Source organism: Sorex araneus, chromosome 1 (assembly GCF_027595985.1).
Source record: "Sorex araneus isolate mSorAra2 chromosome 1, mSorAra2.pri, whole genome shotgun sequence".
NCBI classification, from domain to species: domain Eukaryota; kingdom Metazoa; phylum Chordata; class Mammalia; order Eulipotyphla; family Soricidae; genus Sorex; species Sorex araneus.
Window position 1 is genome coordinate 98,192,277 of NC_073302.1, and position 25,111 is coordinate 98,217,387.

The 25,111-nt window shown below is 39.3% G+C and overlaps 1 protein-coding gene across 1 annotated transcript in view; it reads left to right on the forward strand.

Annotated features, from left to right (window-relative positions):
- Positions 1-25,111, forward strand: part of TYR (tyrosinase) — a 117,560-nt gene that overhangs the window by 48,035 nt on the left and 44,414 nt on the right. Inside the window, exon 3 of the mRNA XM_004619043.2 lies at positions 53-200. Coding sequence (XP_004619100.2) covers positions 53-200 — 148 coding nt within the window. The remainder of the gene's footprint in view (positions 1-52; positions 201-25,111) is intronic.

The following is a 25,111-nucleotide window of genomic DNA, read 5'->3' on the forward strand; positions in this document are numbered from 1 at the left end:
TTCAGTCATTAAGGTGAATTAAATTTCTCTTTTGATTTTCATTTACCAACAGGATTCGCCAGTCCTGTTACTGGGATAGCAGACGCCTCCAAGAGCACCATGCACAACGCCTTGCACATATACATGAACGGAACCATGTCGCAGGTACCAGGGTCTGCCAACGATCCCATTTTTCTTCTTCATCATGCATTTGTTGACAGGTTGGTTGACACTTACTCATCCCTGACCCTCTTGGTTTAAAATGTAATGAGTGTGTATCAGATGTGACTTTCGGGACTACCTAAGGGGTCTTCTTGATCTACTGTCCCAGGTGGGGTTCTCTCTGAAACTGATCTTTAACTAAAGACATGCACAAAAATGCTTTATTGAAGAGGAAAAACTGAAGAGGATGAGTAAGGATTAGCAGGGTTAAGAAGGGGGAAGTCAAAGAAAGGTGCACACTCAGCTCAGGGCCAGACTGTCAGGCCTCTAATGACCACAGTGGACAGCTCTTACCGTACAGCAAGGGAATTGAAGCTCCTCCATTCTGGATTTGCACCCAGAGCCCAGGACATAGTTTCTCTTGTTTTGCTTCAGAGGAATACTCACTCCTCTTTGGGTGACTGCGGATGTGGCCCTGCATCCAGGCATCTGCTCCTGGCAGGCCGATAGCACATCAGGTAAGACCAGCGCCTGAACTGCTGCAATTCCTGCCCAGCCTTCTGGATGCCCGCCACCCTCCTGCCTCAGATAACCTAAATAAAAACACTTTCTTCCTTCAGAAACAGAAAGCATAAACAATAAAAATATTTTTAAAACAAATTTTTCCCCTGACATAGTAAATTGTCACTGGTTATGAATCCTCCCGAGGGAGTGTAGTGTCCTCTAGTCCTAATTCTCTACAGCATTACCAAAAGGCAGTTCCTGAAAGTTGCAGAATCCCAGTGAGAAGCGGAGCAGCAGTCAGAGATGGGGGCAGGAGCAGCTGTCTGGGGCACGCACTAATCCACTACAGTTCTCACAAAATAATGATTTCACTTGGGCAATGTAACTGTTTTGTTTTTCCCACATCAGTCTCTTACAAATAAGTAACTGAAGTCTCTGATTCTCAGAATACATAAACTCTGACTCAACCATCATGTTTAAAGTGATTTAGTTATTTTTCTTGCTTAAGCATTTTCCATTATATTTATAAAACATTTAGTGTAAAAAACTAAAGAACGCCGAGGGGGGGCGAGTGCACTCGCGGGCTCTCCGGGCGGCTCTGTCTCACCACCCGCGTTCGGTGCTCTGGAACCGCAGTGTGTGCCGTCGGTCGAGGGCAGGCGACGGAAGGAAGAAGGAAGAAGGCCAAACTGGTTGCTCGATCCGTTTATTTCATTCTCTCCCTCCGCTTCTCTCCCGCTCTCCTGGATCTCTCCCTGTGGATCTGCCCCGTGGATCTGGCTCGTGGATCTGGCCCCCCAACCCACTCTCACAGCCTAGTTAAATCTCCACAGCATCAGGGGGTTGGGGCATACACGTAGGTGTGGTCACCATCAATAGGGTAAGGTTCCTTTTCCTTAGGGGATGCTTCTCCTAGGACTTAATTCTCTTTCAGCAAGAGGATCCACCCAAGGGCGGAGTCCCATGAATGTGTTTCTCTTCTCCTCAGCCAGCAAACATATAAGAATTCATAATATTAATTATTTTGTATGGACACAATAAGAGATGCATTAAAGCTTATAGAATTGCTCTCCTGGGGCCATCTCAATCTCAGACTACAGTGCTCAGGCCAGATCAGTCTTTCCTATCCCTGGCAGGGTCCCAGTCTCATAATTACTATTGGATCATGACAGCATTTGTCTATGATCAAGCTCTTAACTTATAGTTAAGAATTAGGCACTTTGGCCAGGCCCATCTCGATGCCAGGGTAGCACACAACTCACCGCTTGCCCTGGATCCTTCCTGTCCCACGTCGGGACCGTGCTTTGGGGGTGCTAGGAAGTAAGGGCAGCTGAGGCTTAGGTCAAGAGAACAGATGCCCTGGAGGAAAATATCATGTAGAGTCAAATGACTCCCAGGTTACAAAAGCATAACATTTGTTAAGTCTTCCTGTGTCCATACAAAAAGGACTTGCTCTGAATAAACTATGCAAAGGACTCAAGGAGAAGAGAAAAACATTATTTACAAGTCAACAGAACACCAAGAAAGAAGCTACAAATAAACAAAGAGGAATAGGAGCACTGTAACGGGAGTAACCCAATAAACCTAAACTACTGAGGCTATGTTATCCTACAATTTAGGGAATCAGCTTTAATCTAATCATGCATGATACTAGCAGAAAATAAAGTACATGGAGTTCAGATGTCTGCTCCTAGAATTGTTCAAGATGAGTAGAGAAAATAAAATAATAACTATAATAGAAAATTATGAGACATTTTCTTTGTTCTACCTTCTGTAATTTTTAATAATAGCTAATGATAAAAGAGCGTACATTTATGCCTGCCATTATGTTCTGGTAGGCAGAATGACAATTCTTGTTGGTAAATAAAATGGGTTCTATTTCCTGTATTAATGATTAAGGAGCAGAAACATAATTTTATACAATTTTTACTCACATGTCTTCAACCATTCAGAATCCTAGAAATACAAATATATTATCAATTAAGAAAGTGACCTTTTGCCTATAATACTAGCATTATTTATTTCCTTAATGTGGATACTGACAGTGTAGGAAATTAAATAGTATCTCAAGCCAAGTGTTTAGAAATTAGTTTTAATATAAACTATAAGCATTAAGATTATAAAAATCAAATAATATACTAGTCACTAACACCTATATATCAAGAATGGAGGAAGAAACTTAGAAAAAATTTACAGGAAAGATAGTGTTTTTTCTTTTTTGCTTTTTGGGTCACAGGGCGGTGCTCGGGGGACCATATGGGATGCTGGGAATCAAACCTGGGTCGGCCACGTGCAAGGCAAACACCCTACCTGCTGTGCTATCACTCCAGCCCCAAGATAGTGGGTTTTTAAATATTATATCATCCTTGTGAATTCTTTGTGTTTGTCTTCCTTGTGTCTTTCCATAAGCTTGTCAAAATTTTAGACACCAAGATACCCTAGGTAAGGAGTCAGCAAACTATGGTTTACATACTGCATATGTGGCCTGTCTTATTTATACAGAAGATTGTATTATAACACAATTCAACAGGTCTGAGTGATATTCATTCACATGTAGCTAATTTCTGACTACACTGGTGGAGGTAAGTAACTCTGAGTAATATTTCATGAAAAACCCTGGCTCTTTATAAGGATCCCTTATTACTTCAGATAACAGAAATCCATATTTGTAGACCAGATAAAAGAAAAAGTCAGTCTTGAGAAAATGTTATAATAATAGAATTCAATACTGCAGACCATCATGCAGGTGTTTGCCTTTGAAAAATCACTCTCACCTTTAAAAACCAGAATACAGGTCAGAGAGAGAATATAGCTGGTAGGTTGCTTGCACTGCAAATGGCTTACCTGATTTAAATTCCTAGCACCATTTATGGTCCCCTGATCTCCACAGAAAGTGACTCCTGAGAACAGAAACGGGAGTAAGCCCTGATCACTGTTAGGTATGGCCTGGCTTTAAAAATAAAAGAATCATCTAGACTTCTTACAATTCTCTACTAGCCCTAGTATTATTTGTTATTAGTATAATTATAATCAAAATAATTCAAAGTAATAAAAAGAGTCAAGAAAGTTTCTCGTTCAGCCACACCACCAAAACTGGTAAGTATTCTGGGGTATAGTTGGGGAGGAATTATCCAGGAAAACCAAATCTTGTGGCTTGCTTCAGAATATGATGAACTTCTTCCCTCTCTTATATCCTTAGAAATTCATTTCTCTGAAGTCTTTTGGGGGGTGTTGGTGAGAGGGGGTAAGGAGAAGGAGCATGTCTGTCAATGCTCAGGCCTTCCTCCTGGGTCTCCGTTGGGTAATCACTTCTGGTGGGCTCTGGGGACCCTTAGGGTGCCAGGGGTTGATCCTGCATCAACCTCCCTCAATTTTTACCCACTGACCAAACACTGTCCCTAGAGACTCATTCCTCTAATAATACAATTGACACATTGGCTTTCAATTATTCAGAAAGATATTAATTGAGTAGCTGCGATATACTTAATATGTTTTCACAAATACCCCACATTCACTTCTGCCTCTATGATTATTCATACAATTCTCAAAAACTTCAACATAATTTTGGTAAATATTGTCTATACAATCTTCAACACTAGTTTCAATTTTTAACTCCTCCCATGAACTATGCCTCAAATAGGCATATTTTCCATGTTTGTTTGTTACAGCAAAACACACTGATTAGAAAAATCGAAATAGGTACAAATATCTTTTCCCAAATTTCCATCCACTTATGTTTATATTTATACATGATATTAGTAAATGCTATAAATTGAGATAATTATTCTGAGAAAATAGTTATTAAATATTAATCAGCAGAGCACTTCTCCCACTTAATTCATGACACATTTTCTAAATATTTATCTTGGAAAACATAATTTATATTGTTCATTTCTATTATGTTAGTCAAAAATTTTCCTAGATATACTCTCTTTACTAATCTATGAGCTGCTTCAAGCTAGCTACCACATATTACATTATTTTTGACACATTTTTATATCTAATGAATAGGTATATAATATATTCATAAAATAAGTGAATTTTTAAAGACCTAGCAGATTACATTTTCTTTGTTCACATTAGAATTATGAAGGACTAAAAAGAACTGCAGATAATCCCTTTTAAGTGAAGCCCTTTTTCTTCCTTAGGTATTAAAAATTCATTTATTTTTATTTAGGCACCTTAATTCACAATTCTGTAATAATGGTTTCAGGCTTATCATGTTCCAACTCTAAACCCATTGTCAGTGTCAGTATCCCTCTAGCGATGTCCTAATTTCTCATCCCACTCCTGCCCCAGTTCCTTAGCACTCATTTAAAAAGAACTATTATGTTGTCCATATATTACCTCAAGTTTATTGCATAATTCCCTACTGCTCTCCTAGCTTATAAATCTCACACTTTAGTCCAGGGACAAGGGTTGCCATAATTTGATGCCTTCAATTTTCTGCGGGGCTCTATATGCCACCTGTATGTGGGGTTATTTAGTATTGAGCTTACTCCCTCTGACTTATTTCAATCAACATTATACCAGTTCCAACCAAATAGCAGTAAAGTGCATAATTCCATCTTCCCTTTGGCCTCCATGACAGCTTTGTATAATCTTTCTGCTCCCGGATGATTCTTTTTTTCACTGCATCCCTGTAAACACTGATTGCTTCCAAATTATTTTTATATGTCTCATTCTCACTGGTATGACCAGCATCCCTTTGCTTTGACTTGAATTTCCCTGATAATAAGTGATGATCACTCTATTTCATCTGTTTACTGGCCATCCATATGTTCTCTTTGTGGAAGTATCTATTCATCTCCTCTTACCATTTTTATATGATTGCTAGCTTTTGTTGCTATTCATTGCAAGCATTTTACATATTTAGATAAAAGGAGCTTATCTGATGTATTATGTACAAATACTTTCTCCTATTTGGTAGGGTGCCTTTTTATATTGTCTGGAGTTAATTTTGATAAGTGAAACCTTTTAAATTTGCTATAGTACCATTTTTTTTTATTCTGTTTACCTTTGCCAATAAAATAAAATTATCAAAAACTCTGAAATCCATGTTCTGACAAGTTCTGCTTTTATTTTCCTCTATGCATTTTATGAATTATGATCTTGTGTAAACACACACAAAAGGGGACACACTGGGCACAGGGAAGCAGCGTTCTATCTCTCCCGCCACCCCGGGAAGGTTGATGGAGATGATGAAGCAGGCAAAGGAAGGAACGGGAGCTAGGCTGCTTGGTCTCAGTTGCAGTTTATTCCATTCCCATTTCCATTCTCCTCTGATTCTCCTCCTGCTTCTTCCTCCCCTATGCTACTTCATTCTCCTTCTCCTCTGGATCTGGATCTGGATCTAGCTACTCCAGATCTGGCACTGGGGCTGGCCCCCAGCCCACTCTTACAGCCTAGTTAAATCCCCCAGCATGACATAGGTGTGGTCACAATCAATAGGGGTAAAATTCTTTCCCTCAGGGGATGCTTCTTCTAGGACAGATTTTCTTTCAGCAGGACAAGCCGCCCAAGAGCAGAGTCCAATGGGTGTGTTTCTCCTCTCCTTGTCCAACTAACATATAAGCATTCATAATATCAATCGTTCTGTATGGACACAGCAAGAGATGCATTAAGCTTATAGAATTGCTCTCCTGGTGTCATCTCAATCTCAGACTACAGTGCTCAGGCCAGATTAGTCTTTCCTATCCCTAGCAGGGTCCTAGTCTCATCGTTACTTTTGGATCATGACAGCATTTGTCCATGACCAAGCTCTTAACTTGTAGTTAAGCATCAGGCACTTTGGCTAGGCCCATCTCGATGCCAGGGTAGCACATAACTCACCACTTGCCCTAGGTCTGTCTGGTCCCTCGTCGGGACCCTGCCTTTGGGGTGCTAGGAACTAAGGGCAACTGAGGCTTAAGTCAAGAAAGCAGATGCCCGGGAGTGAATAATATTCGAAGCCAATTAAATCCCATGTTACAAAAGCATGTTAACAACTTTCTTTTTCCATACAAAAAGGACATTGCTTTAAAGTAAACTATTCAAAAGATATAGAGAGGAGAAAGACAATATTAACTTACAATACAAGTTCAGTGTCCTAGAAATATCTGACCTTACAAATTAAGAGAGTCTGATTAGGGGAGAAAGCTGATTAACTGGTTGGGGAAGAGAGCATAGAGAAGTGGCTACAGATAGACTACAGATAGAAATGGAGTGACTCGGGAACACTTTGATGGGTGTGACTTGTGGTAAGGGGAACTTGTGGTAAGGGGAACAGGACATACCAATGTTGTCTAAAAATGTTTAGAGATTATTAACAGATAAACCAAATTGTTTGTAGCAAGGGAGAAAGGACAAACCAATGATATCCTCCATGGTCTAATTTAAGTTTTTTCATTCACTTTGAATTTACTTCTGTGTATTTTGTGAGATATGATTCACCTTCAGTTTACTGTGGCCCTCCAGTTTTAATAGTTTCATTTCTTGAAGAGATCACTGTTACTCTACTTCATTCATCTAACTCCTTTGTCAAAATTAACTAAATAAGGGTTTATTTATGGACGCAATACTTATTCCATTGGTATGAGAGTATATCTTTACGCCAGTATCACATTGTTTTGACTACTGTCACTTTGATTGTAAGTTAATGTTTGGGAATTTAATACCTCCCATCTTTTTTTTCTCTAAATAGCTTTGCATATTTATGGAGTTTTATGACCTCATATAATCCATAGTAAAATTTGTTATACATACTTGAAGATTTTTATTTAAACTTTGATGAAAATTGCATTGGCAATATAATGTTTTGGGTAATATGGTTATTTTGACAATGTTATTTTACCTATCTATGAATATGGATTTTCTTTTGCATTTCCTGGTATCCTTTGTATTTCTTTCAATAATAACATACAGCTTTTAATGTAAAAGTCTTCCACATACTTTATTGATTCCTAGATGTTGGTATTGTGGGACACTATTTAAAATAAAACCTCTTTTTAGTTTTTTTTTTTTTGAGATTGTCAGTGTATATAGACCCAACTTCTATTTATTGACTCAGCCTGTCACCACGTTGATGCATTGATTTATTACCTCTTGGAGGTTTTTTTCAGTGAAATGTTTAGGATATTCAAAGTATATTATCATATCACCAAGAAATGGTGAGAGTTAGTGTCATATTTTTCTATTTTAATTCATTTGATTTATGTTTTGCCTTATTGCTGTGGCAATAGCTTCCAAAACTGTACTGAATATAATTACAAAAATGAACATACTTGTTGTGACTCATATCAGAGGAAAGGATTTCAGTTTTTCATATAATGTATGGCAAAAAATGAAATTTCCTATGGGTATTTTGTAAATACCCTATTTTGGAATATATTGTTTATGTTACTAATTTGTTGAGGGTTTTTACATAAATGAGTGTTGAATATTGTCAAAAGCTTTTTCTGCACAATTGTATGACCTCCTGGTTTTTAATCTTTTCTTTTTTTGGTAATGTGTGTTGCATTTGTTGATATGTGTATATTAAACCACACTTGCATTCCTGGAATGAACATACCTGTCACATAGTTCTTTTGATATGTTATTAACGTAATTGTTTTGTTTTTCTAGAATTGTGTTGAGCATTTTTGCATCAATATTCAGTGGGATGTATGTTTGTGATCTATTTTAGTAACATCTCTGTCTTTTAAAAATTATTATTATTATTACTATTATTTTCATTTGAATCACCGTGAGATAAAGCTACAAAGCTTTTGTTATTTGGTTTCAGTCACACAATGCTCCAACACCCCTCCCACAAGTGTACATTTCCCACCACCAATATCCTCCGTATCCCTCCTGTTACCACCCACCCCAGCCTGTTTCTGTGGCAGGCACTTTTCTTCTTAGTTTCTCTCTCCTTTGGGCTATTATGGTTTGTAGTACAGATGAGAGTCCACCATGTTTGGTCCTTTACCCACTTTCAGCACACATTTTCTATCCAGAGTGAGCCCTTCCAACCATCATTGTCATCTCAACTACCCTCCCCCAGCCTTTGAGGCAGACTTCCAACTGTGGACCAGTCCTCCTAGCCTTTGCTTCTACCATCTTTGGATATTAGTCTCATACTATGTTTTATTTTTATATCCCACAATTGAGTGCAGTCATTCTATATCTGTCCCTCTCCTACTGGCTTATTTTACTCAGCATGATTACATGGTGATACCCCAGGGGATGCAAAAACACACAGCATAAATGACATATACACTTGTATGTTTATTGCAGCATTGTTCAAAGTAGCCAGAATCTGAAAACAACCCCAGTGCCTGAGAACAGATGGCTGGCTAAAGAAACTCTGTTACACCCGCTCAAAGGAATACTGTACAGCTCTTAGAAAAAGTGAAGTCATAAAATTCACTTATAAATGGGTGGACCTGGAGAGAATCATGCTGAGTGAAATATTTCTGTCTTTTTAATTAGGGGCACTGTCCTTCAAATCAGGGTGATAGCTTGTAGGGTAAAGGATTATTGGTTGAGGTTTCTCTTTTATAAACCCATTTTTGAATATACAACTCCATTCCCTCCATGTTTGTAGAGTTTAATTTGAGAAATCTGATTTAAACTTTTTGCCATTTATCTTGTATTGAAGACTATGCTTCTTTTTTCTTTTACAATAATGTATGTTTCTCTTTGGTTCTTGCCATTTTGATTACAGTGTATCTCATTGTTCTGTTTGAGTTTATTTAGTTTGGCACTCATGTCACTCACTCAGGAATCAGTGAGCAGTATTCTTTCTCAGACTGGACGTTTTAAGGTATTGTCTCATTCACTAACCATTCCTTCCCTTTGTATTTTTTCTCTCCTGGAATTCTGATATTTCACAGGCTATTCCTCTTGTCTATTAATTATATTGCTCTTATTTACTTAAAAGAACTATCCCCTCTGTTGAGTCTTCCTTGTAAGTGATGTTAAGGACTGTGTCTTCTGATCACTTATTCTAATTTTGACTGATTTTGTTCTACAAGTCTTGCTACTTTCTTCTTTAGTTCCTTCATTTTTTTACTGAATTTTTAAAAAATGATTTCCATCAATTTTTTTAGTTTATTCTTTTTCCAATGATTTCCTCATTTCATTAAATTTTGAAAGGATGAAAGGACTATTGTTCTTAAGTCATCTTCAAGTAGCATCAAAAGTTCTGATGTACCTGAGGATTAATACAAACTTTGTCCCAAATCCAATGAAGTAACTAAATTTCTTCATTTTTCCATTATCTCTGCTGCTTTGCAGATGCTGGAGTGAAGCTCAAAGATCCTGGGGGTCTGGGCCAGAGCAATAGTATAACATGTTTGCCTTGCACATGGCAGATCTGGGTTCAATCCATAGCATTCTTTATGACCCCTAATCCCACTGGGAGGGATCCCTGAGTTCAGAGCTAGAAATAAGTCCTGAACACCTCTGGGTGTGACCAAACAAACAAACAAAAATGGGGATCTAAGCAGGATTCTGATGCTCTTTTTCACAATTTCATTCTAGTGCTTTCGACCTGCTAGTTTTGACAGCCATTTCCTGATCCTTGAGGATTTCTTGGCAGGACTGGTGAGCCAGAGCTAGAACTTATGCATGGAACTTATGAGGGCTAGGTACTGATTAGGGGTTAAGAGAGCATTTGAGGATCACAGAAAGACAAAAAGTGTGTTAAAGACATGAGAAATGGATAAAATGTCCTGAGATAAAAGCAAGGAACAGAGCATTGGTATGCCTAGGAGCTGGTATGTATTCATTAACAAGAAATATATAATTACTAATGAAGAAGTGATACTTTTGAACATACTATATTATTTGATTCAAAATATTACTGAGGATATTTACATTAATGTTGACTCAAAATATTAAACTGTTATTTGTACGTGTGCGTTTTTCTTTCTTTCTTTTGTTGCTTTTTGAATTCTCAGGAGTCACTTCTGGCTCTGCACTCATGAATCACTTTTGGCAGTGTTTGAGAGACCATATGGGATGCCAGGTATCAAACCCAGGTTCGACACATGCAAGGCAAACACCCTCCCTGCTGTACTATTGCTCTGGCCCCATGTGCATTTTTTATTTTTCCTTTTTGGGGTGATGGTCTTGGTCACACCTGTCAATGCTCATAGTTAACCACTGGCTCTGCACTCAGAGAGCACTCCTGGTGGGGCAATATAGGGTTCTGGAGGTCGAATCCAAGTTAATCTTATACAAGGCAAGCACCTTTTCCAGTGCTATCATTCCAGCCTTGTTATTTTTATTTGGTTGCGTGATGCTTCTATTTTCATATCAGGATAACACTGGTATGATAGAAACTACCGGAATTGTTAGGGAACATTTCTTTCCTAATGATGCCCAGACACATTGTGCCCCAGGTCTGGGCAGACGTGGGGAAAAGGATGATAAGTGCGTGGAGAAATACCCTCCAGGAGCAGCTGATGGCTGTTCACTTTATTGCTAAATACACACATATTTTATAGAGACTCTCAGCTTAAGGGGATGGACCAATCACAGAAAATTTAGCATTATTGGCCTATCGCCTCTCCAACTCTGCTTTGCTCTGGTCCAATCCCAATCAAGGTTAGATGCTGCAGTTAGGACGACTTCCTACGCATACGTGACAGTCTCCGTGTCTAGAGCTTATGTGACTAGGAGGGCGAGTGAGGCTGAGAGCTTAACACCTGGTGCTCTCTGACACCCTGTTCTTGCCAACTTTTCCCAGATACTCCCTCTTAAGAGACTTTGCTTTGGGGCCACTTTCTAAGATCGGGTCTTATGTGCACCAGTGTCTGTAACCATGCTCCATAGGGAACAGTCCTTCAATTCTTTGTTACAACTTGAAAAGGATAGTTAATTGGTTATTTTTGAAGGTGTGTTTATGATTCACTTGTAAACCCATCTTCATTTGGTTGCTGAGTTTGGCTAGACATTACTGTTTCAATATACTCAATACTCCATAATTCCATTATATGTGGCATGCAGTTTTGTAATCCTCTCATAATCCTTAATGTTCTGTGTTGTATGTTCAACTCCTTTTTTCCTTTTTATTCTGAGTGTTTTCTCTCCTCTTTCACTTCATTCAATTAGTGAAGGGTTTGTTAACTTTGTTTATTCTCTAAAAGAATTAGTTTTTGCTTTCACTGGTACTTTTATACTGCATTCTTGTTTCCTCTTTCATTCATTTAAAGTTTACCTCTATTTTACTTTCCTCTACCTATGTAGGTTTAATTTATTTTCTTTTCTAGTTCCTCAAGATGTTTCTCTTTCTGTCCAGCTCTTCAGTAGATACCAAAAAGCACTCACTGTCTGGAGTTGGTATCTAACTAGTTGCATGCCTTCCTTGGATTCATTCATTTCAGATCCCATTTTCATTCCCTGCATTGCATAGACATCATTTAAAAAGGTGTGGGTGATGATCGTGGGTTTGCAATCACTGCTGCTCATGGAGGGTCTATGCCAAGTTCGTTCTGGTCTGTGGGACAGCCTGAACTTCAGGATCACTGTGTCCCTCAGGCACCCATGTGCCAATGCTCTTCGGAAGAGCATTGAAGTGGGCCATGGTTTTACACTACCCTATCTGTTCTTTGAACTTAGTTGGTTCCACTTCAGAGGTTCTGTACTAGTTTATTTGTTTGTTTGGTTTTTAGATCATTGTAGCACTTGTAGCACTGTCATCCCACTGTTCATCTATTTGTTCGAGTGGGCATCAGTAACACCTCCATTGTGAGACTTATTGTTACTTTTTTTGGCATATCGAATACGTTGTAGGTAGCTTGCCAGGCTCTGCCATGCAGGCGGGATACTCTTGGTAGCTTGCTGGGTACTACTGGTAGCTACTCTTGGTAGCTCCGAGAGGAACGGAGGAATCAAACCCTGGCCAGTCTTGTGCAAGGCAAATGCTCTACCTGCTGTGCTATCACTTTATATTTTTTATTTATTCATTTCTTTTTTTTTTTTGCTTTTTTGGTCAAACCCAGCGATGCTCAGGGGTTACTCCTGGCTCTGCACTCAGGAATTACTCCTGACAGTGCTCAGGGGACCATATGGGATGCTGGGAATTGAACCCAGGTCGGCCATGTGCAAGGCAAATGCCTTTCCTGTTGTGCTATCGCTCCAGCCCTGTGCTATCACTTTCTATCATTACTTAATTTAATTTCAAACTCTAAGCAAATCTCATTTTTCAAATTCCTCTGGTAGTTATTATTGACTCAGGTTTTAGGGATTCGATATTTTGTTTCTGTTGTTGAATTATGGTGGATAATTTTTTCAGTATACTTATTCAATAATGGCGCAGATAAATTCCAACCTTATATTGGTACAAATCCTTCATTTCTGTCCCACCATAAGCGTTAAAATGTTATCTCTTAGTTTGCTTAAATTTAAACTGTAGCACTAAGATTAGGTATAAGCCAGCTTTCATGCTTACTACTCTGATTTTCTTTTTTTCTTTTGCTCTAGGAATCTGATTAGCATTAACATTTTTAGAGCTAATTATGCATCTAAATAATTTTTTTCTGCATGTTTATCATGTTTAACAGTATTTTCATATTTATCTCAAGGAAAATTTAGATCCTTTAATAACTTGCTAGCTAGATTAGACATGAGTACACCACCTTTATAATTATAAAAAAGTACTTTATATTTTTTAAATGATAGTAATTTTTCATATTTTATAGATGTTTATTTGGGGGCCATACTCAGCAAACTCACACTCACCTGGTTACTCGGAGACCACTTCTCTTGGCAGTGCTCAGGAGACAGAATCCAGTTCTGCCATTTGCATGACAAGCGCCTTACCTGCAGGGCTGTCAGGCTCCAGAAAAATGTTCTTAAATGAAATGTCTTCCTTTCCTCACTGAAAGTGAGTGGGAGGGCACGGGGATTGAGCAGAGCCCCTCACCCTTCATGGTGAGAAGAGATAGAGGCCCAGATGTAGGGTGACTGTAACAAGAGACTGCAACCAGTAGGAGAGCAAGTCCACAACAGAGAGGACCTTTCTCATCGCCTGTTTTCCACATCCCTGCCCTAACGCTGGGTATAAGAGTTTCAGCACATTTCTATGATTCTACAGATATGGGCTTTTGACCTGTTGTGACCTTATTATACGGTGGTCATTGACTTCACAATTCTTTATGTGTTTATTTTCATTCTCCAATATAGTTTCCTCCTTGTGAAAAGAAGATTGTTGTCTTTTGTCTTTTTCTTCTTTTTTTTTTCCTCTTTTTGGGTCACACCCAGCGATGCTCAGGGATTACTCCGGCTCTGCACTCAGGAATTACTCCTGGTGGTGATCAGGGACCATAAGGGATGCCGGAGATCAAACCCGGTTCCCTGCGTGCAAGGCAAACACCCTACCGGCTGCTGTATTATCATCACTCTGGCCCTATCTTTTTCTTCTTAAATGACACATTTTTGCTTCTTTTTTGGGGGGAAATATAAGCTTTATTTGTTTGTTTTTTACTTACTTTTTTGGTAAATATATGTGTTACCTTCTTGATAGATTTTTTTTGTGTAAATAGAAATATGCAGAATATTCATCACTACTAACGTTTTGACTTCTTGAATTTACTAAGAAACTTTCCCGAGTGCCTTGGACATTCTCATCAATATTTTTAGATTATTATGACACTTTATACATTGCAATAGTTAATCTTGTGATTTCAGAACAAATGTAACATTTGGATCCTGCATTCTTGGTTTTTCTCTATGATCCACTATGATGCCAGTGCTACATGTCAAATTATTTTTATTCATTATTTAATATTTTTTCATATCACCTAAGTTTCTTATTAAAACAAAATTATGAGAAAAATATGTTATGAATAATATGAAAAAGTCACATCACAGTTTAGCTTTTCCTATGGATATATCGTTCATTCTTATGTGATTCATTTTTTTGATGGGAAAATTATAGGATAATTCTATCTGGAAAATTAACTCAATATTGAGGCACCTTTTTTTTTTAAACTAGGATTCTTTTAATAAATCTTTTTTTAAAGTGCTCATTATAATACTTTATTAATAGGACTATAGTGTTTTATTTTTGTATATTAGGAACAAACTCATAGGTTCTATTTTGTGTCCTTTTATATAATCATGCAATGAGATTAATAATTTCTTAAGAATAAAGTCAATTTAAATTTCGCAAAGAACAGGCTCAATTGTAGTATAAGACCTATTGTCATTGTGTCTTCCTGCTTTCATTGAGTGGCAATAGACACCACTTATTTTGAATTCCTGGCTAGCAATAAACCTGTGAGCTCTTTCTATAGTCCAAGTCATCCTAAAATCACTATAGTTGGCTGTCTTCAAAACACTGTGCTAATTTTTATTTATTTATTTATTTATTATTAGTGAATCACCATGAGTTACAGTTACAAACTTAGAGGCACCATTTCTTAAACAATTTTCCTGTGTTTTACTTTCAAACATTTTTTTCTCTATCTCTTAATAATTTTCCATTGATTATAAATTCAACAACACGTCTATTGCTATTTAAAAAAAAACTCATTCAAAAAGAGAAAACCTGTTCTTTGTAAGCAATTTGCTGTTCTGCCTATTTTTCATCATGATTTAAAATTCTTGGTATAATTTGAGATTTTAAATGTCTATTTTTCATTATACTGCATTTCTCTTATTTTCCTGTTTTTTTACCCAAAATTCTTGTGCTGAAGTCCATTCCTAGAGCACCGCATGTTACTGTATTTGGAACTATAGTTTGTCTAGCAGTTATATTAAAACCAGGTTATTAAGGTGGACTTTTACTCTAAAATTTTTTGTGACACTTTACAAATAGGAAATGGAGACACAGACACAAATAATATGTCATCATATGGAATCTGTATTTTAAAATGTTATGATAGTTTAGGTGAAAGTGTTCTTGTTTTAATTCACAGCACTTAAGTACGACGTCACTGCACATCACTGCCACCTAGTGCCCATGACCCTCTATCGCAGTCTCTATTTTACCCAGGTCTGACTTTTCTTCCCATTTCATTATTTGCTTCTTGACACTTGGTATTGCTAAGGTGTTGTAAACCTCAGCCACCACCCACATGCTCCAGGCACATGTATGTTCCTTATTCTCAGTTAACCCAATCCTGCCTCCCATTCCGTACTCTAAACCTGACAGTCTCACATTTGCAATCTAGTGTCCAATGACCAAGTTTTATTTAACATCGATATAGTCCATATCCTGATTTGTTTCTCTATTTACCAAATACAAGAGAAAGTATTCTGTTTATCCTTCTGCATCTGCTTATTTCTCTCAGTATGATACCTTTCAATTTCATTGATGTTACCACATAACTTCATTTTTTCTTGTGTGTGTACATATAGATATAGCATGATATCTTTATAGCTATTTGTATGCCTTTTCATACAATAGCATGATTTCTTTATAGCTATTTGTATGCCTTTTCAAATTAATGGTTTCATGATTTTGAGATAGAAATCACAAAAGTGGGATAGCTTGGTCAAGTGGAAGAATCATAAAACCCAAAATGGCCAAAATCATCTCATACAAATCACTGTATCACTGTATCACTGTCATCTTGTTGATCATCGATTTTCTCTAGTGGTTGCCAGAAACGTCTCCATTCTTCCTAGCCCTGAGATTTTAGCAGCCTCTCTTTACTCCTTCTTCCCAGCGGTTCCTCATTGGAGGCTCTTTCAGGGTAAGGTATTTACCTTACCTTATCCTGAAAGGTTGGTAAGGTAGGTAAGATCCATCATTGTTACTGTATTTGGCATACCAATATGCCACGGATAACTTGCCAGGCAGGATGCTTGCCATGCAGGCAGGATGCTCTCAGTACCTTGCCAGGTTTTCTGAGAATGAGAACTAGGCTATAAGAGGTCATTCATAGCGGTGCACTCTGCCACGAGAGATTCTGCATCGCTCTCTTCTGGGAGCATTGTTTCATAATCTCTGAATCTTGGCAGATGATGGGATTACATAGTGTTAAAGCTTGCCAGGGTCTGCCATGTAGGCGCAATACTCTTGGTAGCTTGCCGGGCTCTCCGAGAGGGAAGGAGGAATTGAACACAGGTCAGCCACATAAATGGTGAACACCCTACTGCTGCACTATCGCTCCAGCCCAAGTGGAAACAAATATAAACAAATAGGACTACATTAAACTAAAAAACTTCTGCACCTTGAAAAAGTGACCAAGATACAAAGACATTCCACAGATGGGGAAAGATATTTACCCAAATATTCATTTCATAAGGGTTTAAAATCCAAGATATACAAGGTACTGGTAGAACTTTACAAGATAAAAAACCATCAGATCCCATGGAAAAATGGGGAGGAGAAATGAACAGAAACTTTCTCAATGAAGAAATAAAAATGGCTAAAGGACACATGAAAAATGCTCTACATTGCTAATCATCAGGGAGATGCAAATCAAAACAACAATGGAATATGATATCACACCATGGAGACTGGCATATATCAAAAAGAAACAGAACAACCAGAGCTGGAGTGGATGTGTAGAGAAAGGGACTCTTCATTGTCTGTGGGAATGTTGATTGGTCCAGCCTTTTAGGAAAGCAAAATTGGCTTTCCTTAAAAAGCTAGAAATTGGTTTGCATGCCACCCAGCAATAGCACTTTTGTTTATATGCCTCGTGGGCTCAAAATCACATAGCAGAAATGCTATCTACACTTATATGTTCATTGAAGCACTATTCTCAATAGCCAGAATCTGGAAACAACCTGAGTGCACCAGAACAGAAATTTCTTTAACTAGTTGTTGTCTGTTCTGGTAGATCTAAACAATGGAATATTGTGCATCTGTTAGGAAAAAATGAAGTTATGCAGTTTGCTTACAAATAAATATATCATGCTGAGTGAAATGAGTGAGAAGGTAAAGGATACACATGGAATGATTGGACTCATTCATGGAATATACATTTATATGTATATATATACATATATAACACTGTATCACTGTTACTCTATCATCCTGTTGTTCATTGATTTGCTCAAGCAGGCATCAGTAACATCTCCATTTGTCCCTGTCATGTACAGGGTTAGGAGACTGAGGCCCATTATTGTTCCTGTTTTTGGCATATTGAATACACCATGGGTATGGCTCCTCCATGAGAGATTCTGTGTCACTCTCTTCCGGGAGCTTTATCTTATAGTCTCTGGATCTTGGCCATTGATGAGATTACATGGCCCCAGTGGAATTTTGTGGGTGTGACTGCCAAGCTACTGGAAAACTGAGGATCTGGGTGGAGGAGGTCCAGTCCTCATCTGAGCAGGCTTGGAGACCTCAGCCATGGGCCGCATATACCTGGGTTCCTCTGCCGGTTCCTTCATGCATGAGGCTCATCCGACCATGTGGAGAATGACCTTGAGCATGGTTGTGGCTTGGTCCTAGAGGTTTTCAGCTGCGGGGAGGGAAAATCAAATGTAGGGCTGGAGCAATAGCACAGCAGGTAGGGTGCTAGGAGAGTATCTCACCTGCACAGCAGAGCCTGGCAAGCTACCCGTGGCATATTCAATATGTCAAAAACAGTAACAAGTCTCACAATGGAGACATTCCTGGTGCCTGCTTGAGCAAAATCGATGAGCAATGGGATGACAGTGACAGTGACAGATATATAATGTGAGACCAATACCCAAGGACAGTAGAAACAAGTTCCCAGGAGGACTGGTCCATTATTGGAAACCTACCTCAAATGCTGGGGAATAAGGCAGTTGGGATAGAGAAGAGACCACCATGATAGAGATGCTTGGAAATGATCACTCTGGATAAGAACTGTGTGCTGTATAACAGGTAAAGGAGCAAACATGATAACCTTTCAGTACCTGTATTACAAAATATAATGCCCAAAAGGGGAGAGAGGAAGATAGAGAGAGAGAGAGATTGAGAGAGAGACAGAGAGACAGAGACAGAGACAGAGACAGAGACAAAGAGAGAAAGAGACAGAGAGAGAAAGAGAGAGAGAAACAAAGGAGGAAATTGCCTTCCATAGAGACAGGTTGGGGGGAGGGTGGTGGGAGAGAAACTGGTGACATTGGTAGTGGAAAATGCACACATGGTGGAGACATGGAACAGTATGACTGAAACCCAATCATGATCAGATTTGTAACTCCACATCTAATGGTCACTCAAAAAAATTACTTAAAAACCACCAGTATTGATAATTTTCTCAAGCAGCCCTAGCACGTATAATATATAATTACAATTTCATATTTTTTACATGTGACTTATCTAGTTTTCAAAGCATTATTTGTTGAAGAGATTTTCTTTGCTCCAATTCATGAATTTAGCAGCTCTGTTGTAGATAAATCTAGGCATAAATCTATGGCTTTACCTCAGTGCTCTTAGTTTTGTTCCATTGGTCTGCAGGTCTATCTTTACTACAGTACCATGCAGTTTTTGATTGTTAACACTCTGTAGTATAGTTCAAAGTTGGGCATGTTATCCTTTCTGGGGCCAGAGCAATAGTACAGTTGGTAGGTTGGTATTTGTCTTGCATGCAGCCCATCTGAGTTGGATCTCCAGCACTCTGTATGGTCCCTGAACTCCATCAGGAGTGATCCCTGAGTGCAGAGACAGGACTAAGCCCTGAACACTACTGGGTGTGTTCTCAAAACCAAAATAAATAAAATTATTTTTTAGTCAGTTTCTGAAAGTATAAAAATAATCTTCTAGAAAAGAAGCAATTATACCATTATGATTTTACTCATCCATATTCCCATAGTTGTATATGTTGATGCTGCTGTTTCAGGACTTAGCTCTTAACTATACTGCCTCTGTTAGATTTTTTTGTAGGTTTGTTTTTGCTATATCTTGAAATCCTTGAAGTCTGTCATATGCTCTAACAAAGACATAAAAACCCAACCTGGGACATTGGAGTCATTCAATGTTTATTAGGAAAAGGTGGTTTATAATGACTAATTCTAAGGCAGAAAGCATCTTCTAGTTTATCAGTTCACACACACGAATCACGAAATCCCATTGATCGTTGATTTCTCGAGCGGGCTCAGTAACCTCTCCATTCATCTTATCCCTGAGATTTTAGAAGCCTCTCTCCACTGCCTTCCCAATGATGCCGCATTGGAGGCTCTTTCAGGGTCAGGGGAATGAGATCCAGCTTGTTACTGGCTTTAGCATATGAATACACCATGGGAAGCTTGCAAGGCTATCCCATGTGGGCAGGAAACTCTGAGTAGCTTGCTAGTTTCTCCCAGAGGGAGAAGTAGCTTATAAAGTATTGCTTCTGGGAGCTTGCTTTTAAGTCTCTGGATGTTGGCCAATGATGGGATTACATACACCTGGGTTCCTCTGCCTGTATCTTCATGCGTGAGGCTTGTCTGAACGTGTGGACAGGGGCCTTGAGCATGGCTGTGGCTAGGTTCCAGAGGTCTTTGGCTGCCAGGAGCTCTGCTTCGGGCGGGGAGGGAAGTTAGAACCCATCCCCTCCGAAGGGCCCCGGGGAAGACAGCCAGGCGTGTGGGCAAGAGACTCTCTTTATCAGTTTAAAAGTTTATCAGTTACTTTTAAAAAATAAAATATTTATAAAATATTAGTACTGTAGCAGTGTCATCCCGTTGTTCATAGATTTGCTTGAGCAGGCACCAGTAACGTCTCCATTGTGAAACTTATTGTTACTGTTTTTGGGATATTGAATATGCCACGGGTAGCTTGCCAGGCTCTGTCGTGCGGGTGGGATACTCCCGGTGGCTTGCCTGGCTCTCTGAGAGGGGCAGAAGAATCAAACCCGGGTCAGCTGCATGCAAGGCAAACACCATCACTCCAGTCCATTCAGGCAGGGAATTTGCCTTGCACATCGTTGACCCAGATTTGATTTCTCGTCCCTCTCAGACTGCCGGGCAAGCCACCAAGAGTATCCCACCTGACAGCAGAGCATGGCAAGCTACCTGTGGCATATTCGATATGCCAAAAACAGTAACAACAAGTCTCACAATGGAGACGTTACTGGTGCCCACTCGATCAAATGATGAACAATGGGACAACAGTGCTACGGTGCTTTCTGCAAAGTAGAGGGGGAAATGTTTCAAAATCCTGCAGTACAGTGTTTGATATCCCAACACCAAACAGATGATTTAACATCGCATAGAATATTTAACCATGAAGGGAGAAAAGGAGTGAACACTATAACACATAATCTAGAATCAAAGCTCATTCTTCCTGAAATGGCACCAAATATCAGCTTAGAGAGATTAATAGAGCTATAAAACAGATAAATAAAAATCATAAATAAGAGAGTAGTAGGCTATAAATCACATGATTAAGATAACATATTTTAGTATCTTTCATGCCTCATTTCAAATCCAGTTTGCTGTATCTAACTGCATGATCTCAGTCAAGCAGCTGACTCACTCTCCATAAGCCTTCTTTTTGCAGCCATAAAAGTTGCTAATATTAATAGCTATTTAAAGTGGTAGCTTTCATAATTAACATACGTTTTACAAATTCTTACTATAAAGTTCTTAGCACACAATTATAGAATACAGTATTTCCCATTACAGTATTTACATATATTGAAGAAAATACACATTTAGAAAATGAATAAACATGTAACATAATAAGTAATTTTAAGACACAAAGTATGTTTTATGAAGACATTAAGAACATTTTTTATTTAGATAGTAGTCTAGTCATTGAATTCTGAGTGAGATAAAAATCAGCACTGTTGTTGCAAAAAAGTCAGTTATATATAGAGAAAATAACAGGAAATGGGAAGAAAAACTCCAAGTGCCATTACAATAAGAGTTTGGGTTGTCTTGAGAAGACAAGCAAGGCTAAAGATGTCAAACAAGGAAATTTATGCAAAATGAAGTGGAAGAGATCAACAGAAACCAAAGTGAAGTGTTGCACTGTAGTACTGTAGCAGTGTCATCCCGTTGTTCATTGATATGCTTGAGCAGGCACCAGTAACGTCTCCATTGTGAGACTTGCTGTTACTGTTTTTGGCATATCGAATATGCCATGGCTAGCTTGCCAGGCTCTGCCGTGCGGGCAAGATACTCTTGGTAGCTTCCCAGGCTCTCCAAGAGGGACAGAGAAGTCGAACCCAGGTCAGCTGAGTGCAAAGCAAACACCCTACCTGCTGTGTTATTGCTCCAGTCCAAAGTAAAGTGTAAACACTAAAAAATTTTCTCAGGTTACTATAATAATTTTAACAAAATTATCATTCAAAATGATCCTGGAAGCTGTAAGCTGGATCCCAGCCCCTCCGCAGGGCTCCCAGGGAAGACAGCCAGGCACGCAGACAAGAGACTCTCTGTGTTGCTCTCTTCCGGGAACTTCCTTTTAAGTCTCTGGATGCTGACCGTGGATGGGATTACATGCGCTGGAGGCAGTCTTTGGGAGTTACCATCTAGATACTGGGAAATGGGGAATCTGGGTGGAGGAGGCCCAGTCCCAATCCCAGCAGGCTTGGAGTTCTCAGCCCCGGGTCCCACACACCTGGTTTCCTCTGCTGGTATCTTCATGCATGAGGCTTGTCCAAACCTGTGGAGAGGGGCCTAGAGCATGGCTGTGGCTAGGTTCTGGAGGTCTTCAGCCACCGTGAGTTCTGCTGGGGAGTGGGGGTGGGGCGAAGCTGAAGCCCATCCCCTCCGAGGGGCCCTGAGAAAGACAGCCAGGCACACAGGCAAGAGATTCTCTGCCTGCTTCCCTTCCTACCCCCAGCAGAGCTCCCGGCGGCCAAAGACCTCTGGAACCTAGCCACAGCCATGCTCAAGGTCCCTCTCCACATGTTCAGATGAGCCTCACGCATGAAGGTACTGGCAGAGGAACCCAGTTGTGTTGGACCCGGGGTTGAGATCTCCAAGGCTGCTCGGATTGGGACTGAGCCTCCTCCGCCCAGATTTCCATTTCCCAGTAGCTAGACAGTCACACCCAGGGACTGCCCCCAGGCCGTGTAATCCCATCCACAGCCAGCATCCAGAGACTTAAAAGGAAGCTCCCACAAAGCGGCCAAGTGATATCTTATAGCATACTTCTCCTCTGGGAGAACCTGGCAAACTACCGGGAGTTTCCTGCCCACATGGGAGAGCTTCGCAAGGTCCCCATGGTGCATTCATATGCCAAAACCAGTAACAAGCTGGGGCTCATTCCCCTGATCCTGAAAGAACCTCCAATGCAGCATCATTGGGAAGATGAGCAGAGAGAGGCTTCTAAAATCTCAGGGCTAGGACGAATAGAGACATTACTGAGACTGCTCGAGAAATTCAACAGTCAACGGGATGATGATGATGATGATGATAATGATGATGATGATGAAAATAAACAGATCCTTGACTCAAGAATTGAAGTAGAGGAGCTGGAGAGATAGTATGGAAGGTAGGGCATTTTCCTGATACTCCCTGACATGGGGACATTCTCTAGCACGATGTGCAGACCCCAGAGCCCTATCGGGACCTGTCCCTGAGTGCAGAGTCAGCAGTAATACCTGAGCACCTCCAGGTGTATGACACTCCAAAAGACAAAAAACCAAAAAAGTATAAAATAATTGAATATGGGTTATTCTATTGCATGAGTTCAAGCTAATGACGATTATAATTTAAATCACGGGGACAAGAAAGAAGTCAGTGAAGATGCTTAAAATAGCATTGAATCCTCAGTGTATCAGGAACAAAATCAGCAGGTCATGCTAATGAACTAAGCGATGGTAAGTACTACTTTTAGCTAAAACAAAAATTAAACTGTGTTAAGAGATCTCTTTGGGGATATTAAGTTCTGGTTTTATGAAACTATATCCAAGAGAAAAGACCTTCTAGTTATTTGAACCTTGAAGTAAGTCAAACAGAGGGATTAGAGGGCATGTATATGATAATCTTTACAGGAATATTTAACATCACAAGATAGGATGAGGATATTTGTGAGTCAGAAAAGTAGGCTATGGTCAGTGAATGCATCGTCAGTGAAGAAGGAGAACAATAAGCACATTGACTTACAAAAATTTATGTGGGTAAAATATTTTAAGAATCAGTCTGTGACAAAAATGTCTACACAAATGGAAGAGAAAGGTAGATATCAGGCCTGGTAGCATGGAGCTCATTATCATTCTGACAAACACCAGTTTCAGCAGACAGAAGCATCAGGAACCAAGCTGACACGATTTTGGAACGACTTCCTGAACAATTTGACAAGAATAGACCTAGGAGGATATTAGATCAAAGAAAAAAGCATGATTTTAATTTCTTAAGCATGGGGAGCATTAAAGATTGTATGCTATTGAAAATTTGAAGAAGCTCAGTAGTTCGGAGAGAAAAATCCAAGACAGAGTCTTTATAACTGAAATTCAAGTCCCATGGACCTTCTGTGTCCAGATTGGGTCATCTACCTGGATGCACATGAAAGAGAATCGATGCATGTACACACCTGTAAATTTGCTGCTGGAGAAATTACAGCATTATTTTCTAATTACTTTTATTTCTGATTATTTTTATCATTGAATTTCTATTATTTCATCAATGATTATTTATATCATTGAAATATGAGTAGAAGTCATAGACTATGAATGAACTAAGGACTTACAGGGACTAGAAGAGTTTAGAAAAATTGAAAAAAAAATCATCTTTAAAATGTAGCCAGAGAGATAGTATAGCAGACAAGGCATTTACTTTGCATGGACCTGATCCAGGTTTGAACATTGGCACCACATATGGATCCTACTAGCAGTGAACAAGGGTCTCTATTTCCTTTCCTTACATTCAACATTTCTCAACAGACACCGTCTAGCCGCTTATGAGGCCCCCAGGATATTTCTAGGGGACTGCAGTAACAATAACATGAATGGGAGACAAAGTACAAGACTAGGGGGCAACTTGTAGTACAGTGAAGGGGACACCATATGGGAGGGGGAACAGAAAGAAACAAGAGTGGAAGTAAGTAACAGGAAAAGATATAAAAACTCTGCAGTAGAGGATGTTTTGCACACTGAGAAAAGTCTGAGCTTCAGGAGTGTGGGTTCCCAGCCTGCATTTTTTGTGACTCGGGGTCCTGTTCTGCTCACATAAGCAGCAGGTTAAAAGAAGAATTAAAACTTCTCATTGAGACTTTTCAACTCTCCAAATGCCAACATCTTCCTCCAAATTAATTTTTGTCTCAGACTCAGAAACTTCATATCTCTCACCTGTTAACCTCATACCGCTTCAAATATGCATTTGCCACTTTATAGTCTACTTGTTTTTCCTTGACTAGCATTACGATTTTTGAATAGTTACCATGTGAGTGGCACAAAATTACTATCTGCCCTGGTAGCTTCTGGTCCTCTATTAAAGAATGTGTATCTGCTCTGACTCAAATGGACCCTAACTACCACACTGAAACTTCAAGGTCAGAAATAAACAATTGACTCAGCATTCATCGACTTAGAACAGATAAACTGTTAATCTAGACAGGACCCCCCCCCACACACACACATGCACACACACACACATACACACACACACACACACCAGCCATTGTCTAAAGACTGTCAGT